The 17901-nt window shown below is 37.6% G+C and overlaps 4 protein-coding genes and 1 long non-coding RNA gene across 11 annotated transcripts; 1 reads left to right on the forward strand and 4 right to left on the reverse strand.

Moving 5' to 3' along the window:
- Positions 1-6: 6 nt before the first annotated feature.
- Positions 7-3373, reverse strand: LOC107266714. The gene is made up of 3 exons (XR_001537477.2): positions 1640-3373; positions 1307-1556; positions 7-1090 (listed from the first exon to the last, which is right to left on the reverse strand). It is a non-coding gene; the product is annotated as an uncharacterized LOC107266714 (long non-coding RNA).
- A 2278-nt stretch (positions 3374-5651) lies between these two features.
- On the reverse strand, positions 5652-7874 carry LOC107266624 (chitinase domain-containing protein 1). The gene is made up of 7 exons (XM_015737280.2): positions 7634-7874; positions 7428-7574; positions 7159-7339; positions 6993-7102; positions 6764-6918; positions 6351-6683; positions 5652-6268 (listed from the first exon to the last, which is right to left on the reverse strand). The coding sequence occupies exons 1-7, from the start codon at positions 7757-7759 to the stop codon at positions 6127-6129; spliced, it is 1194 nt and encodes a 397-aa protein (XP_015592766.1). The 5' UTR covers positions 7760-7874; the 3' UTR covers positions 5652-6126.
- Positions 7875-7980: 106 nt separating this feature from the next.
- On the forward strand, positions 7981-11718 carry LOC107266605. Of its 2 annotated transcripts, none has more exons than XM_015737246.2 (10): positions 7981-8328; positions 9069-9197; positions 9518-9622; positions 9708-9851; positions 9927-10109; positions 10188-10326; positions 10404-10525; positions 10590-10819; positions 10897-11070; positions 11137-11718. In XM_015737246.2, exons 1-10 carry the CDS (start codon positions 8277-8279, stop codon positions 11413-11415), a joined length of 1557 nt encoding a protein of 518 aa, XP_015592732.1. In that variant the 5' UTR covers positions 7981-8276; the 3' UTR covers positions 11416-11718. The 2 variants fall into 2 exon arrangements, with proteins under 2 accessions (XP_015592732.1, XP_015592740.1); XM_015737254.2 differs by having other exon boundaries at positions 10900-11070.
- On the reverse strand, positions 9396-12518 carry LOC107266668 (U6 snRNA-associated Sm-like protein LSm7). The gene is made up of 5 exons (XM_015737382.2): positions 12381-12518; positions 12285-12296; positions 12003-12186; positions 11725-11892; positions 9396-9861 (listed from the first exon to the last, which is right to left on the reverse strand). The coding sequence occupies exons 1-4, from the start codon at positions 12384-12386 to the stop codon at positions 11753-11755; spliced, it is 342 nt and encodes a 113-aa protein (XP_015592868.1). The 5' UTR covers positions 12387-12518; the 3' UTR covers positions 9396-9861; positions 11725-11752.
- A 111-nt stretch (positions 12519-12629) lies between these two features.
- LOC107266634 lies at positions 12630-17813 on the reverse strand. Of its 6 annotated transcripts, none has more exons than XM_025084011.1 (7): positions 17448-17813; positions 16989-17209; positions 16543-16574; positions 15838-15951; positions 15561-15747; positions 15140-15484; positions 12630-15064 (listed from the first exon to the last, which is right to left on the reverse strand). In XM_025084011.1, exons 2-7 carry the CDS (start codon positions 16989-16991, stop codon positions 14681-14683), a joined length of 1065 nt encoding a protein of 354 aa, XP_024939779.1. In that variant the 5' UTR covers positions 16992-17209; positions 17448-17813; the 3' UTR covers positions 12630-14680. The 6 variants fall into 6 exon arrangements, with proteins under 6 accessions (XP_024939779.1, XP_024939774.1, XP_015592794.1 ...); XM_025084006.1 differs by having other exon boundaries at positions 17350-17813; XM_015737308.2 differs by lacking the exon at positions 16989-17209 and having other exon boundaries at positions 17539-17813.
- Between the last annotated feature and the right edge of the window lie 88 nt (positions 17814-17901).

The following is a 17901-nucleotide window of genomic DNA, read 5'->3' on the forward strand; positions in this document are numbered from 1 at the left end:
AGAAGCCACAGAACCAGGGAAACTAAACACGTCGTCATCGGTCAAGGCGATTCATGACGACGAGAGCAGGAAACACCGACTCATAATCACAGACAGAGAATCTGGAGTGAGGTTTCTTGTCGATTCAGGAGCCGACGTATCGTTGTCCTTGTCGATGGAGAAACCGAGGTATTTCACAGATTGCGCGCCGAAAACGCATTTTGCGGTGTTGATCGAGAGTCCGTACTGCTGAAGTCGTTCGAAAACTTGTCGCAGGTGTCTCTCGTGTTCTGCCTCATCCTTGGATGCGATTAAGATGTCATCTACGTAACAGAAGCAGAAGTCCAATCCACGGAGAGCTGTATCCATGAATCTCTGGAAACTTTGTGCAGCATTACACAGTCCAAATGTCATCACGTTATATTCGAAAAGTCCAAATGGAGTGATTACTGCTGTTTTTGGTCGATCCTCTTCTGCCACCGGGATTTGGTAGTATGCTTGAGTGAGATCCAATGTAGTGAATATGGAACAGTCACGTAATTTTTGGGTGAAATCATGTAAATGCGGAGTGGAATACTTGTCCGGTATGGTACGTGCGTTGAGACGACGGTAATCGTCACAGGCCCTCCAATCGCCGGATTTCTTAGGCGCGAGGTGAAGAGGGCTGGCTCATTGACTGCTGGATGGCCGACAAATGCCCTGAGTTAACATATACTCAAAATCTGCTTTTGCGGCTTTCAGCTTTTCTCCTGAGAGACGTCGTGCACGTTCTGCTACTGGTGGTCCCTTCGTGTTCATGAAGTGTTGGACGTCACGTTTCGGTAGTCCCGTGTACTTGACAGGTCGTGTGATGTCGACAAATACTTTAAGTGGTTTGCTGTACGGTGTATCATCCGTGATGGTCCGTATTGTGGGAGCGTTGGACTTGGTCACTGCGCCGCCAGAAAATAGGTTGGTACTTACATCTCTAAGACATTTACCTTGCAGGTGGATTAGCAGTTCATAGTGATGTATAAAATCAGCGCCTAGTATGGGCCTGGTCACATTCGCGATGATGAAGACCCAAGGCAGTTTCCTTCGTAATCTCAGGTTGGGAGTGAGAAGCATGGTCCTATAATAGATTTATTTAATGTTATTGCTTTTCAATTTATTACATGTTGAAAATTGCGCAAGAGAAAATTATCACTGTTCTAATTTCAACAAAGACCATCATGGCTATCGCTAATCACAATAAAAGTATATCAAAATATGACTAAATATATATAAGCTTACAATCTAATAACTTATCGCTTCACAGCATTATAATCATTATAAGGACCGTACTCACGCAATTCATTAAGATTCTTCAAAGTTTTCTTATTGATTGGTAATACTTCTCGAGTACGTCTCGTTTAGTCCTTTGGAGCTCGCCCAGGATTCAGTCTTTTATTGGTAGTATTCCGTATGATATTGACCCATGTATGTCGTGTAGTTTATCCAGGATTAGCCGTTAATAATGTTTCTAATATCAATTATTATTGATAGAGTGCAGGACTGACTATAAAACCGCAACCCTATTGCCTCTGCAAATGGACTGTCTACATGGACGAAATAAAAAAAAAAAAACAATAAGCTATCTATTTGAATAAAAATTATTATTTAAGGAAATGTGTTAGATTACCTGTCGTGCTCCAAACGTGACACGTGCTTCTTCCTCAGTGTCTCAAGGCAAAAGGGAAGAGTTACACACGGTTGGAGACTTAATTTTCACAAGTAAATAGGAGGGGATCAAGAAATCGATTATTTTGACATACGACGGCCATTTCACAAACTATTATGGATCCCAGTCGGTAATCCGTTACAGTCCCGTATGTTTCTATAGGAGACCCATTTGCGGCGAAGAGCTGCGACGTGGATGCATCTGCCTGTAGCTTACCCGCAAAGTTGCGAGGGATAACGGATACGTCGGCTCCTGAGTCAACAAGAAACCTCATTCCAGATTCTCCGTCTGTGATTATGAGGCGGTGTTTCCTGCTCTCGTCGTCATGAACCGCCTTGACCGATGACGACGTGTTTAGTTTCCCTGGTTCTGTGGCTTCTTCCAGGAACACGGGCTAACACAGTTTCTTGCTTCCTTACCAAAGCGTCGGTGATAGTAGCACAATCCGTTTTGTCGTTCACTAGAACGAGATCTTTCACCTGAGCGATTTTGCTGATTCTTGTTATAGTAGTTTCTTTGCTGCTCGGCTATTTCTTCAATCATGTTTTTTAACTCTAACCACTTGTCATCTTGTTTTGTTGATGTGGTCGAGTCCGTCTGAGTGGTTGTACCTTTGTTAGGTTTGTCTGAAAACTCTAGACGTGTTGATAGTTCACTTATGCGTTTGGCCAGTGCCGCTAGATCACTTGAAATGTGGTTGTCAGAATTGGAGATGGTGGCTACATGTGGTACTCTTCTTCGGTCCATAGCCTTGTCCGCAACCTCTGCCAGTTTGATGAGTCCTACTCCTTCCACAACCAACAAGAGTTCTTGGACATGTTCAGGGAGTCGTTGAAGAAACATAGTTTGTAAAGCTTTGTCAGAGACTTCCTTGTCCGCAAGAGACCTCATTTCTCTGAGCAAGTCTGGGTCGCTTGTTACCCAGTTCGATGCCTGTGAGGAGTTTTCTCATTTGAAGCTCTTCTGAATCTGTCCATCTTGCGATGAGTGCTTCCTTGACATGCTGATATTTGTTCTGCGTAGGAGGTGCATCTAGTATATCCTCAATTTTTGTCATTGTCTGTGCATCGAGGTGGCTAATAACTGTGCTAAACTTTACTTCGTCTGAGCGAATTCTATGTAAGACAAAATGGCTTTCCAGATGTATGAACCAGAGTTTAGGATTGTTGCGCCAGAATGAAGGTACCTTAATATCTCTGTAATCGCTGGCTTGCACTTCATCTGGGGATTCGCGTACCTCTTGTTGAGTCTCGTTATTGCTCGCCATGCCTCGTGGTGTTGCCTCTTCCTCTTCGGATTTTTGTACGTCACTGTCGTAAGAACCTGAAAGCTGTGTTGGACTACCGGGAAGTTGGCCGCTGAGTTTACCCCACATTCTTCATTATGAATATAGGTGGACCTTTCCTTTCTGCGGCGGATCCTTTGTTCGCCCACGTGGTGGCATCTTTGAATTTCCTCGATGATCACGTCGGGGTCACCAAATTAACTTGTGTAGTGGACGCGTACACAAGTCGTTTATATTTTATCTAATCACGAGAAATATATTGCACTCAGGTAAGTTTCACGCACGTACGCTTTATTTCTTTTGTTTCAGGTACAGAGATATACTATTTACAACGGACGCCATGGAACTGCATGGAACGCTCTGGACCACTACTACTAACTACCCTGCGGTTGCCGTAGCGCTGCGGACTTCCGACTTTCGGCCTCCTGCCAGCGACGACCGGTAAGTATGGCAGTGCTTGCCCTAGTTCGGTTGGTAAGTACCGTCTGGTGCTCGGTCTCTACACCCAGGAGGTGCTGCCCCCTTATCGGCAAAAATTGGAACTAATGCAAATTCTTCAAAAAAATTGGCCTCTAAAGTTTCGACAACGCGATTTTCAAATTGCATCCGGAATCATTTTATTTTAGAAGGTAGTATGGATAAAAGAAAGCGAAATCAGGATATGTATAATATTGGAGAGATGGAATGGAAATAATGGCAGAGAAAATGGAGCATAGCTAAAAAGGGGTATCAGAGCATAAGGCAGAAGGAGGAAGAGAAGGAGAAGGATGCTGTTAGGACGGATCTGAGTAAGAGAGAGACAGAACTCATTCGTACTCTGGGATATTCGCAGATGGCAAATGAATATCAATGTGTATAAGTGTTTAAAGATAATTTATTGGACAAATGCAATAATGATACAATATACAAAGTACAGATGTACATATATGGTTTGCGAAAGATTAGTAATAACAATGCCATTAGAGATATATTTTAAACATATCACTGCAATATAATATACATTTGGTATGTTATATGTGCTACCACTTTGGACTTTCCTTTTTCCAAAGGACTTTTTAACAACTTAGTTTTTAAGGATATTCCAGGAGGAGAGTGGTGGAGACATAGGAAAGAATAGGAGATTCGGAAATTGAGTAGAAACGTTTGGTGACAGCAGCCAGGGAAGATGTTATTGAAGGGAAAAAGATGAAGATTGTTAAAAAGAAAGAGTGAAAAACAGAGATAGTAAGGATTGAGGGAACAAGGAGAGAAGAAAATGCATAAAACGTGTGCACGAGAACCAAATTATTCGGGACGAGCGACAAAAGAGAACACTCGAAAAAGTAGGAACAGTAAGAAGTTTAAGGGAGCGAAATGGGCCCCTCCGCGCCCATTTCCGTGAGGTCCTGCCTCTCCACAAGGGAGCTACGACCCCTCCGAGGCCCCATAGGGGACCGTGTTTTGTTTTTCATTGAGGAAAACCCCCGAGTCCTGCGGCTTTCGCACACAGGACTAGGGGGGGAAAACCTCAGGAAGGAAAGGAAGTCGAGCCGTGGGACAAGAAAAACGCACAAGGGGGTAAGGTGAAGTTAAATGCGAAAAGCTAAGATAAGTTAAACGCAAAAGGGACAAGTAAAACGCGAAACATTGAGGAAAACCCCCGAGTCCTGCGGCTTTCGCACACAGGACTAGGGGGGGAAAACCTCAGGAAGGAAAGGAAGTCGAGCCGTGGGACAAGAAAAACGCACAAGGGGGTAAGGTGAAGTTAAATGCGAAAAGCTAAGATAAGTTAAACGCAAAAGGGACAAGTAAAACGCGAAAGGTCTACCCGTAGTCAAGATTCACCGCAACGAAAGACCGCAGGCGTAGCACCCGGCGGCGCCCTTGCGGGCACGCCAGGACATCCCGAAGGACGATATTTAACGCTACAACCTCCGTCCCTTCCCACGGGCGAGCCCAGTGGGTTAGACGTAAGGAACCACGCCCGCCGCGTGAAAACAATGAAATATAAAGAAGTAAGGAAATAAAGAAGAAATAAGGAAGAAAATGAAGAAGCTTGGAAATGGATAAGAGAGATGATTCCAAGAGACCAGTATAGGAGACCGACTCGAGGAAGAATGAGCGCTCCGAGTTCGGGCGTTGCATCGAGCGCTCCCCCCACTCCCCGGCTACTCCCACTCGCCGCACACAATTTTGGGCAATTTTCAGTACTTTTAAATATTCTTGGCCGGGATTTCAGAAGTTTAAGTCTTAATATCTAACTTTATGGATTTAATCAATTATTTTAATATTCCAAACACTTAATTTAGTAATAATTCAGTTTCAACGAAATTTATTTTCGACATTTTACAATTTCAATTGAATTTTTATCTACTCTGTATATTTTGTGAGATTATGTTTTAGCCTCAATTTTATATTTTAAATAATTTTCAAAAGTAAGTCAGCATCAAAAAATATTTAATAACATTTGGAGAGCTTTATTTAATGTTTCGAATTTTTAGTATTTATGTGCAACTAATTTTTTCCTTCTTCTTCTCGCGGGTTATCCGCTAATTTTTTTTTTTCTATATGTGCATGATAGCGCGTAACCTGATTAAAGAAAAAATATTTATATAATATCCATTGCCATGTAAATACTCGTTCCTACTTGCGCTTATATTTAACTGCCCGGTTTGTCCTTCACGAGTTCTGGGGAAGAAGAAATGCTCGCTGATTTATATATTTATTGTATGTATATAATGTAATGAAATATACATAGCAAATTATAATCATGTATTTATTAAATCCTAAGATAATTAATAAGATCAATATGCGTAATGAGAGAACAGTATAAAAAAAAATTATAACGAGTCTCGAACCTAAGACTCCTGTGCATAAACCGAAGCTCCATGCACACGTGCTGCTCAATCACCACGACACAAAAATAAAAAAACATATTTTACTAGGTGGCAGGTAGTAGAACCTGTGGCAAAGCTTTCAACTTTTTGTAAGTGTTCCTTGCCGTACCTCTCAGTGGGTATCGTTTTCCTGACCTTAACGAGGAATGCGTCATCTATGATTTGCGGATTCTACGATTCATGGAGACATGGATAATTCACGATGGCTCTTTTTAATAAAGAGAAGATAGAACAAAATTGTTGGAACATGTTTTTTTTTTTTATTAGGAATTAGCATATAATAAAGTTTATAATAAATCATAAAAGTAATTCAAACCCTGACCAAGTTCCCAGATTGAAATACCTGTGCCCAATTCGCTAGCTAGCTCGATTCGTTTATTAAGGGAATACAGAGTCGGGTAAAAGACAAAAGAACTTCCGGCAGCGGTTCTAAAAATTGAAGATATACATATATATACACACACACATATAACAATAAATAAGAAAATTTATGTGATCTCTCAATTCTTACTTGGTCTCAAAAAAGTGTTCCTTGCTACGATCGTCCCACTGAATTTTTCCTTTGAACGAATCCAGCATCTCGAGGTATTGAGATCCAAGAATTGGACCACCACCCTCGGGTGTGTAACTATTCCCATAGAAATTAATTCCCAGGAGTATCTGAGAACGTCTAGGATCGTCATCGTTTGGGACTAATTCCTTTATACAGTGTCGGGCCCATTCGAGGGGACTGTTTGGCCCTGGTCTTTGAACACTGGAGTAGTCGTAAGTCATTAGTGAAAATGATTCCACATCCTGAGCTAATTCATCAAAATGAGCTCGATGGAATAATTCTACTTTCATTCTGCAACGATAAAAACAATTTTTAATAATTCTAAAAAGACACAAGTTTTAGACGTTTTTTTAATAATTTAATAAATTTACCCTCTGATCGGTGGTACGGCGAGTATAACAGACAAGTTATGATTATTCAATTTTTTCGCGATACTCTTAATTATGAAAATCACGACACGTGCGTCGACACCTGTAAATATAAATTGATTCCAGATTTCTAAGACATATCCGTCAAATCGGAAGTTCTGAAAAATACCAATGAACACTATACAAATGTGTACAGTGAATTTTAATTTGGAACACTTTTATGACAAAATACCTTGGCAGTATCGATCAAGGCAGATATCAACCGTATTCTCTTATCAGAATTGGTTTGAAGGGCGATTATATCTTCCGCAATCCAATTTTCAAAAAATACACGAGGGATTACTGAAATTTAAGGAATTCATTAAACCTGTACGATTATTTTCAGTAATATATATTACTTTTGGTCGTGTGATTAGCACTATTCTGTTTTCGTATTTCTTTAATCCAGTCCTTGCGCACATCGTGTGTTCCCGGTGAAAACTCGCTCGTGTTACCATATGGAATTGTCAGCCAGACAGGCGAAAATGCCGTGAATTTACCATGAAACGTTTTGGAAATTTCCAATCCTTTTTCATTCCACTAAAATAAGTATACAATTTTATGAAGCCAGAAATCCAATTACTTTTATGTAAACTGATCGAATGTCATTTAACGATTGTCTACCTACTGGAGTAATATATCCCAATACATTTCCATGGAATCGTCGACGTTTTGTGTCTTTATAATAAGTATTCGATGAACGTAGTATATCAATACTTTTAGGATCCTTCACAACCAGTCCTCTTTCGAAAACATCTTGATTCACCGATCCTTTCTGATAATAAAGGTTAGGATTAGCTACTGAACAATATTTATACCAGAGCACGTACCTACCTTGACATCAACTTTACTCTTTCCCTTTTTATTGGTCTGTTCTTTCGGTGGTGATAATGTACCGAAGGTAGCGTCACTAATAATTAATAAAGTAATCGTTACAGTCAACAATGCTTTCATGATCATAAGCTAACCGGTGAAACGTGTATGACAGTCACCCCACCCCGTGACACAACCAACAACTTAGTCGGCAAAACAGAAACTGACAACAATCAATTTTCTGCGTTATCAACGGTCAGCACAGTAACGTTCTTAAGATTAGTTACCATATTGTAATTAATTTCATTAAACCATTTTTCTGGCGTTCATTCAAATGCACAATAGAACTAAAAAAAAAGTTTCTCACCTAACAGTCTTCTTGGATGCGGAATAAATCGTCTACTCTCACGACCCTAATTTTTATTGTGGCGCGATCCATTTATTCTTTTCTTATTATTTCTCTTTCATTTCTTGTGGTTAAATTGCGTCCGGTGGTCGATAGGCATCGTTGCATGACGTCTCAAATCGGGAATGATCACCGATCATTGCCGTCTCTCCGATGGGACGCAAGTGAAAACTCTCAGCTATCTCGTATAAGGTACAACACACTCGACAGTGAGAAACCAGTTGGTCGGTGCTAGTTGTTCGTGAAAGAAGCCAAACGATGTACGCGGCTGTAATAGAACGACTGATACCGTGTCTTCTTGTCTGGTCTGGTGAGTATAACACATGTAAAAAACTAATCTTGGGACGATGACAGTAGCGACTTATTTAAATTGCAGTAATTTTCTGAAAAAAAAATTGCACACTTCCAATGTCAACTATAGTTAATCGTCAATGGAGCATACTGATTTTTACAACATATTCAAGTATAATTTATAAGTGAATATAATGATCCCTCTTATAAAATATCAAATTCCAAACGTCACTTTTAATATAACGATGAAAGTTTCACTTTGCTATGCGGCGAGAGTAATATCGTTCCGCCGATCCAAGAGAGAGTTAAACAGCACTACTATTTTCTACGTGTCCATAATGCACAATATGCAATTTTATGTGATATTTATATCTTACCATTATCACCCGTCAATTTTATCCTCGTTACTTTTCGCGCGTTCATCCTTGTCCCAGCAGACGAAATTTTAAAATTATCTATAAGAACAAGATGAAGTAGTAGCTAGATGATATTTCTAATGACTATCTATTTTATTAAGCCCACTCAGGATACTGGTTTTGTTTTGACAATCAACTATACGGACTGTCATGAATGATGATTGTCAGATTGACCTACTTCTCTACTTTTTAATATGAAAATTGTTTTTTGTTGTGAGAACCAACAGTATTATTAATTAAGGTCAGGTCGAGACCGATGAAATACATAGAGGAAAGGGGTTAATCGAACCAAGTGAAAGGTGTCTCTCTTTCGACTCAAAGCGTCATCCTCTTTCCCTTTCAGCTTTTGGACAGTCAGAAGTCGAGAGCACTGCGCCCTGCATTGATCACAACAAATTTTACAGGAATCCAAAAACTCCGTCTCACAGAGTATGGGCAACTACCGAGTGCGCCAAGTATTACTTGTGCCTAGGTAAATACATTTTGATTATTGAATTATAAAGTTCTATCCAGAAACACACTCTTCATGGATACCTTTTTATTCTAGTCGTCGAGATTTTTATTTGCTTATTCAGGAAAACCGCATTCCCATGCGTGCTCTAACGAGTATACTCGATTTGGTGCAGTTACGAGAGCAGTCGGTATTGCCAATTAGAGATTTTTCGCTTGGTAGTTTCCTTCAATTGTATTTCATAACTTCTACTGCATCCCAGGGGAATTTCAAATAGAATTAAATATAGTATTAGGTATAGTTCGATAATAATGAATTATAATTGCAACCTTATCTTGCAGACGATGAAGTTTTTGAATTTAAATGCTCGCAAGGACTACTCTTTGATGTCTCACGACAGATTTGCGATTTCAAAGGAAACGTCGATAATTGTGATATAGCTTTAGGTGAGAAAACTACTGTTTCTTTCAACGTCCATAATTTTGGCTTTGCTATACCATTTGTGATGTGATGAATTTACATATTTATCAGAGGAACAGCCTCCGAAACCGTTACTGGACAAAGGTCATTGTGACAAGGGTAACTTAGCCTGTGGCGATGAAACGTGTTTGCCAGCCACTTATTTCTGCGACGGAAGTGTAGATTGTCCAGATGGTTCTGATGAGGGATGGTGCGGTAAGATAAACTGAAAATAAAAAATGAATTAATAAAAAATATTTAAACTTAATTAAACGTGCCATTTCAATCCAGATGTAACTAATGATCCAAACGCAGCTGGTATCTGTGTACCAGAAAAATGTAAGGTACCAGACTGTTGGTGTTCGAAAGATGGTACCAAAATACCAGGAAATCTATCAGTCAATTTGATACCTCAAATGGTATTAATTACCTTTGAAGACGCAGTCAACGCAGAGAATTTTAATCTCTATACCGGTACATATATAAGTGATTTTAATAATGAATATAACAGTGGTCGATCCTCTTAATGTTGAAAAATTCTGCATCTCCTAGAACTGTTTACGGATGACAAAAAGAATCCTAATGGGTGTCCGATTCGTGCTACTTTCTTCGTAAGTCATCAATATACAAATTACCGCGACGTCCAATTTCTCTGGAACGCTGGTCACGAAATCGCTGCGCATTCTGTAACGCAAGTATTCACATTTGACATCTCAACTTTTTTAACTAATATTTTTCATATTCATAAATTCAATATCGAATTTACAGCCATCGTGGACCGGAAGAATGGTGGTCGCAAAATGCCACCATAGAAGATTGGTTCGATGAGATGGTTGGCGTTGCGAATATTATAAATAAATATTCTGGAGTCCGCATGGAGGATATTAAAGGTGAAATTATCATATTATTAAAAAAAATAGGATCCAGCTAGATATTTAAAAAAGTCACTTTCAGGACTACGAGTTCCATTCCTACGTCTTGGCTGGAACAGGCAATTCTTAATGATGACAGAATTCGGATTTGAATATGATACCTCAATGGTGGCACCGTTCTCCGATCCGCCAATATGGCCATATACTATGGACTATAGACCACCCCATAAGTGTGTGGGACTTGGACAAATTTGCCCCAGCAGATCATATCCAGGAATTTGGGAAATACCCTTAAATCCACTTCTTGTACATGTACGACAATTGATAATGCCAGTAAAAATTCTATGGATTTTTGTTAATTATACTGCTTCACTTTTCTTTAATAACAGCAGGAATTCACTTGTCCCACGGTGGACTCGTGCCCAGCCAATCTCTCTGGTGAAGATGTGTATAAAATGTTTATGCACAATTTTGAAAGGCATTATCGCACCAATCGCGCACCTTTTGGATTGCATTTTCATGCAGCCTGGTTTCAAAATCCCGCATACCGTTATGCCTTCGGGGTGAGTTTATTACTTGAATTTATTTACTGTCTTTTTGTTAAAATTGTTGTTTCTTTGTTTTAATAGAAATTCATCGAGGATATTTTACGATTACCGGAAGTTTATTTTGTGACCAATCATCAAGCCATTGAGTGGATACGGAATCCTACTACAATTGAGAATTTGCATAAATTCGAAGCATGGTCTTGTGCTGATCGGCGATTTGAGCCACGTGAGTTGGCTTGCGATCTACCCAGTGCTTGTAAACTACCTAGTAGAGTTTTAAAGACAGATCGATATTTGCATACTTGTTTCGAGTGTCCGAAACAATACCCCTGGTTAAGAAACGAATTTGGTTTGGATTGATAGAATTTCACTTTATATAGAAAACAAGTATATAGTCTCACTAAAAGACATATATCTTATATAGATATCACAATTCATATCATGATTCACAGATTTAAATGAGGTGATTGAAAAAATGACATGCGTAATTCTCATAACATAAATCAAAATTATACCATATATAAAATCTTTTAGCTATAAGACCATGTACCTTTTTAGTATAGCCATATTTATTATTGTACAAAGCTGGAGTTCATAAAAAAAATCCGGAGGAATGCATTGTAAATGAACGCGAAATAAATAAAGATTTGTTGGAAACAAAAACCTTACTTTAAACAGAAATTGCTGTCATCGATCACTAGCCTTCTTGTTGAACGAATGGATTTTGAATGGACTCCATTCCATCCACAGGGCAGATAAGTACAACAGATGTACCACGGCATACAACCAGACCCAACATTCTTGTGTCTTGGTTAAGTTTATAAGGATCGTCAGGATCTGTAAACAAAGAGAGCATCATTATGCTTCATAGAAGAAGTTAACAATGTATGTTATAATACAATTATACAATATCGGTGAAAATTGACTCAATACAATATTTAAATTACCACGTAAGTACTCAATAGTATTATCCAGTACAAGATTCAGTAAAGGATCATAGCCTTTGAGGATGCCAACAGCTTCTCGTCCACCAGCAAACTTCACCCGTATATTTTTCTCCAAATATTTTGAAAGATCGAGAATACTTTCTTTTCGTTTTTTCTCTTTGTGATCGCTGTGAGCATTTTGTGGCTACAAAATATAAGTACAAACTGTAATGACGCTGCTGTAACTTTAAAGGTTATATACGCTAATTTGAAGGTTAAGATCTCTTTCTCCGTATGATTTACCTGCTTCGTCGTCTGAAAAAAAGTTCAATAATTAAACATACATCAAAGTTAAGTTATTCATTTTCGTGGAAGTAATTATATTTATATACAACTTACAGACATATTCGTGAACTTAACAAATTCAAAGATCCTAAAACCCGGTAACACAACCGATTGGCAACTTCAGATCCACGTGACTAATATGGTATTGACCAACTTGGCGGTTCTTTATGATTTCATTAGGGAAAACTCCGTAAAACAAAAAATATTTCATATAAGATATTAAATAATTAAAAAAAAACTCTTAATTAATTAAAGTAGGATTACTAATTGATTGATAATAAATAAATTATTGACTCAAGTCCATTGGATGCATAATCGTCTGATAAAAGCTTCGATTTACTCACATATTAGACTCCATAAAAAAATACATGTCGATATATGGTGTATACGTGAATAATGATACTACAGTACCAATTTTAGTACGACATTATACACATAGTGACTAACTATATAATGATACGTTTATATGACAATTTTTGAGTATCGATTCTCTAACATAAGTAAGGCCTTAATTGCTACCCGAAAAACGTAACAATTCATTATACTGATACTGTCGACGGAATCCGATTGACGAATTTCACTAATTAGAGCATACAATCCTTTAAAGTGATCCATAATTATCGATACAATCATACACTTACAAACAGTCTGGGAATATTATACCAGTAAATCTTGTGCACGCTATACTCAGATTCGTTTCATTTGTTATTGTACATTTGTTAATTAATTAGCTTCGTGCGCAGTGTCCAATTAAGTTTCCACAAGAGCTAACAAGTGGATTTTTCATAAATAAAGTAATATTGGTTTTCACAAAGTTGTTATGTCAACAAGAAGAAATCTACATATATTCTTAAGATCAGAATATGTTATTATGTCAATTCCTCAAGAATTGTAGGTTGCAAGAAGATAAACGCTAGCGATAGATAAACGAATAAATAATTATAGATTTCTATTTTATGAATATTTATCAGTGAAAATTAGGAAATTAATATATTTTTGTGGAAATTATTAAAATGGATGTCACTCGCTTATATACGATGAATGGTAATAGCTGCACTACTTATTTCACTCGTTCTTATCATACAGAGAACGAATTCTTAATTGTATATTGTCTTAAACATATTAGCATGATTGTTTATCTTTTCTCTGGGTGGCTGTTTGGAGGGATATCGTATTGCTGTAATGGAAATAATCACGGCGAAGCCAATTCGATGAATTCACATTGATCAGACTTTCAATACATATTAAACTTTTCTCCTGTCACGCGATCTAATAACGTAGCACAAATAAATTTGAGTAACTCTTTATAACGAATTTTGAGTAATATACCAACCATGAATTTTTTACAATTATTTTAATTTGGGTACGAAAGTTTTAATATCTTACCCACTATTAAAGTCTTAAGGTGATAAATTCTTAATCCGAATATCGAATCTAAATTTTCAGTCACGAATGGGCACGCGTCATACACTTTGAAATATTACTACCTCTCTGCGCTTGTACTCGAACTACATCATAAGATAGCAAAGAGAGAGACTCAGTCAGAAGAAAAAGAAGCTCCATTATGACAATGGAAATTGCAAGTAGCTTTGCTGTACGCCTGCGTGACAAAATTAATAGTTAGACAGAGCACTTTGATAGGCCTGAACGCAAAGATTTGTGTAATTCACATTAATTATAACGCAGAAGTTAATTACCGTCTTTATAATGACCTTAAGAATTCTATAGTAAACTATCTTCTGTATTATTGCATTATAGGCCTAATATTTCTTGCATAGATACTGTACGTTCTATAAGTGTACTATGGTGTAATATATGTAACTAATACTAGGATACGATTCTGCGTTATATCTTGTGCATTGTACAAATTTTTGTGTACAACCGACATTTTGTCAATTTCTTTAGAACAATCCTTATCATTCTTAAGAGCGACAGATGCACCGACGTGTTCAGTAAATGAACAAATTCGATCTGGCTGACGTGTGTATACCTGGATTAAAGTATTGAGTATTGTTTACAGGTATCTTCGCGTAACATACATTATCATATTATCAATAGACAATACTCGTCATCCTTAATTCCTGACAATCTTCACTATGTTGATCTTGCTTATCGGATGACTGAGTCACAAAACGCACATAGGTCGATCTATATTATATCCATTCATAAGTTTCACGTCCTTAAGTCAGGATCCCAATCATGAAGAATTGGAAAAAAAAGAGAATCAATCACTCCACATCCTGGTTATGATCTAGCCGACTAAGGACTTAACGATCCTGGAGTACTTTGATCACTCTAAGATTGGATACTCTCTTATTACCATCCAAAACAAAAAGTCCACTTTATTCATCGCGTCATGTATGTGCTTCCTCGTCGTGCTCTGATAACAAAGGACACGCATTCTCCGTCTCATCCTGCTCTGATAACAATGGCACCACTTGCTGATTACAAGCATCGGTCTCAGAAGGTCTTCGACTCTGTCCTGGTAATAGAGTCGGTGGTGTAGTTGTTCCTGATGGAGTTGTTGGTGCCGACCTGGACAACCACCTCTTTGGCTTGTTTCTTGATGAAATTGGCAAGCCAAGAGGCATGTACATCTTACCACGTGTCCTTCGGCTCCTGAAGGATGGCTCTTCAGGACTTAAGGGCTGCTGACTTGGAGTGTTACTATTTAACGAATAGAGTACTTGTAGTCTGTTCTGAGGAAACTGTTGGATTTTGTCCAGTAGTTCACGTAGCTGTAGGAAAAAATACATAAAAATATATAATTGAATTCTACTACAGGTCGCGGTTCTAGATTTGTATATTTTTACCTCTATCGTGGGACTTGTAGCTCTTGGTGGAGAGCATGGCGACTGTGCAGCGAGACTGGAAATATCTGAGGTCGTTCTGTGATTCGTTAAAGATGCTATTGAACCGTCATTTAAATTTTCAGGCCTTTCAGAAAGCTCATCTACACTGTTGTTGCAGGAATATGGTGGAGGTATTATTGTGTTAGCCTCGTTGACGACGTTGCACATGAAACTGGAGCTCAAAGAGTCCAGGGTGCTTGCGTGAGACAGTGAGCGGAAGTAACGCATGACAAAGCCGGATGTTCTTTTGCCAACTCCTTCGTCGTAGCCGATGACCAAAGGATAAAGGTCAGGTTTGGCTGTGACCTAAAGTACAAATGTAGAATGGGTAAATTTATAGATTTTTGTATAGTACCACGTTTTTCAAAATATTGAATACGACCTCGTTATAAGGGGGCGGAAGTGTCTGCAAGAAGGAACTGCATCGGCTGTAATGTGGAGGTGGGTAACGTGATCCTGCAGAGGCCATATCTGACGGATGTCTTTCTTCTGCGGGATTTCTTCTACAGCGTCTCCATAGCCAACATCCACAGCCTGCAGCGATGATCAAAGCAATAAGGACTGCAGCCCTGTTATTTTGGAAAATTAATAAATGGTTATTTTCATTAAATTCTATAATATCAAAAAATTATATTTATTTAATACAACCAAATACTAACCATAGATACCAATAGCTCCAAACTAGGAATGTGATCATTTCGGAAACGGGAGATCCCATCTGTAAATATAAATAGCAGCATCCGAGAGAACAACACTCTTTTGGTGGTGAGCATCTGGAAAATAAATATTTGAATAAAATATTTCCTTAGGTACTGGTTTAGATATTTTCAAAATATGTTTTATTTGCAACGTGCAATACAAAGATGCAGATGCAATTTCGGAGTAGGAGAGATAATGAGATTCTACTTGGCATGATTTCCATTGTTCACTAATCACCATTTTACTTGGAAATCTCAAATTTTTTTTTCATTTGTTGTTGCTTAGCAATATGATGATGAGTGACGTGTATGAGGATGATTTCTCGTAACTGGAGAAGGATTAATGGAATTAGAATCGATTGTTAGAAAAAAAAATTGGAACAAGAGGTTTTTACGGAAAAAATGCGTGTAATATTTATTTCATTGATAATGATAAATACAACTATTCTAATCTATGTCCATAACTGCTGATAAATGTACTATGGAGTCATTACAAATAAATACATATGGACTTAACAGTAACGTATGAAGATTTAATCGAATAAATATAACTAGAAATTTTTTTTATAAATCTACGATTCAATTATACTGCAATTACTAACGATAATTCTACCATAAATATATGTATGCTGCGATACATTAAAATTATTTATGTAATAAACTTACACGTGCCCTCCACTACAGATTTTCGCGGCGACCTGGAATTTGCAAAAATCTCTTGTGAAGAATCAACAATCTTGATGCAGTGGATATTATCAAAAAAGAGATTTGTATATTAAAAGTTCTAGGAAAAAATTATCCATGTGCCGCGCCGCCATATTTTCATTAAAAAAAAATAGTTTTTTTATATTACAACATATTCAAGATAATTAAAAAAATAATGTGTTTAGATGTTTAAAGAGATTTTCAAGAGAACACGTTGATCCAATTATTTTCTCAAATTTTCTCGAGCTCCGTGTGTCCGCTTCTGGGAAGTATTGATCGCTCCGCCAGACGGACACTCTTCCACTAGCAGTAGATATTTTGTCTCGCGTTTCCAGATTGTAATTAAACTCATCACCAAAATGAAAAATTTTGACAATAAAATTTAATGCAGCATACAATATTCTTACCATTGCCAGATCTGCCAACGTATTTTTTTCACTCCTAAATAATCTTCGCCTGAACTCACTCTTTTTATACTCGTTTTTATAGGTACGAAGAACACTGTACAATAATTTATTTGTAAAATCTACCGGAATTTTCGAAACAAATCCAACCGAATAAATATCGATATGGAATGTACGAATTTTTCCTTATCAATTCCCAACATCCCGAATCGAGAAACATCCCACTGAAAAATTAATTCCAAATTTTGACAGAGAATAACAGAAAATCAAACTGTCATTTTATTACAAAGATGTATTTTTATCACTGTCACTGCTCGAGTCTTCCATTGATAAACTATATGGATTTTTTTTATTTTAAAAATACCTCTTATTTCAAACAGATAGGTTGTTATGAGATGCCAAGGAATTATGATTCGAGTAAGTGTTGCCGAAATCCAAAATCAAAAAATAACGTATCCTTACTTGATACTGGTCTCACAAGAAGACTAACAAGAACACGATTGTTTCTCGGAAATTTATCGAACTAATTTAACTGAATGTAACCAGCAGATACCGTGTATAGATCCGCTACGGACATCTTGACGATTTAGCCGAAGGAGATTCTGCGCCATAGGAAATCCTCTGCGTGCTGAATATCGACTACATTCATACACCGGCATAATGTAAAACCTTCTAGTTCCTCCAAATCACTTATTATTTCCTGTAGAATTAATATTTTGAATATCCAAACAGTTTAATCAGTAACGTCTAAACACAAAAATCTTTACAAGCAATAAAGGTTGAATAAACATTAAGTACTCAACGGTGAGAGAATTCACTTTTATCAGTCTTCTGGTAAGCAAGAAATGTTGTGAAGACAAAAGATTCATAATATCTGTTTTATCTAAAGATTACATACGGTAATACAGTTTCGAAA

The sequence above is a fragment of the Cephus cinctus genome, unplaced genomic scaffold (genome assembly GCF_000341935.2).
Source record: "Cephus cinctus unplaced genomic scaffold, Ccin1 Ccin1_scaffold0022, whole genome shotgun sequence".
Lineage (NCBI taxonomy): Eukaryota > Metazoa > Arthropoda > Insecta > Hymenoptera > Cephidae > Cephus > Cephus cinctus.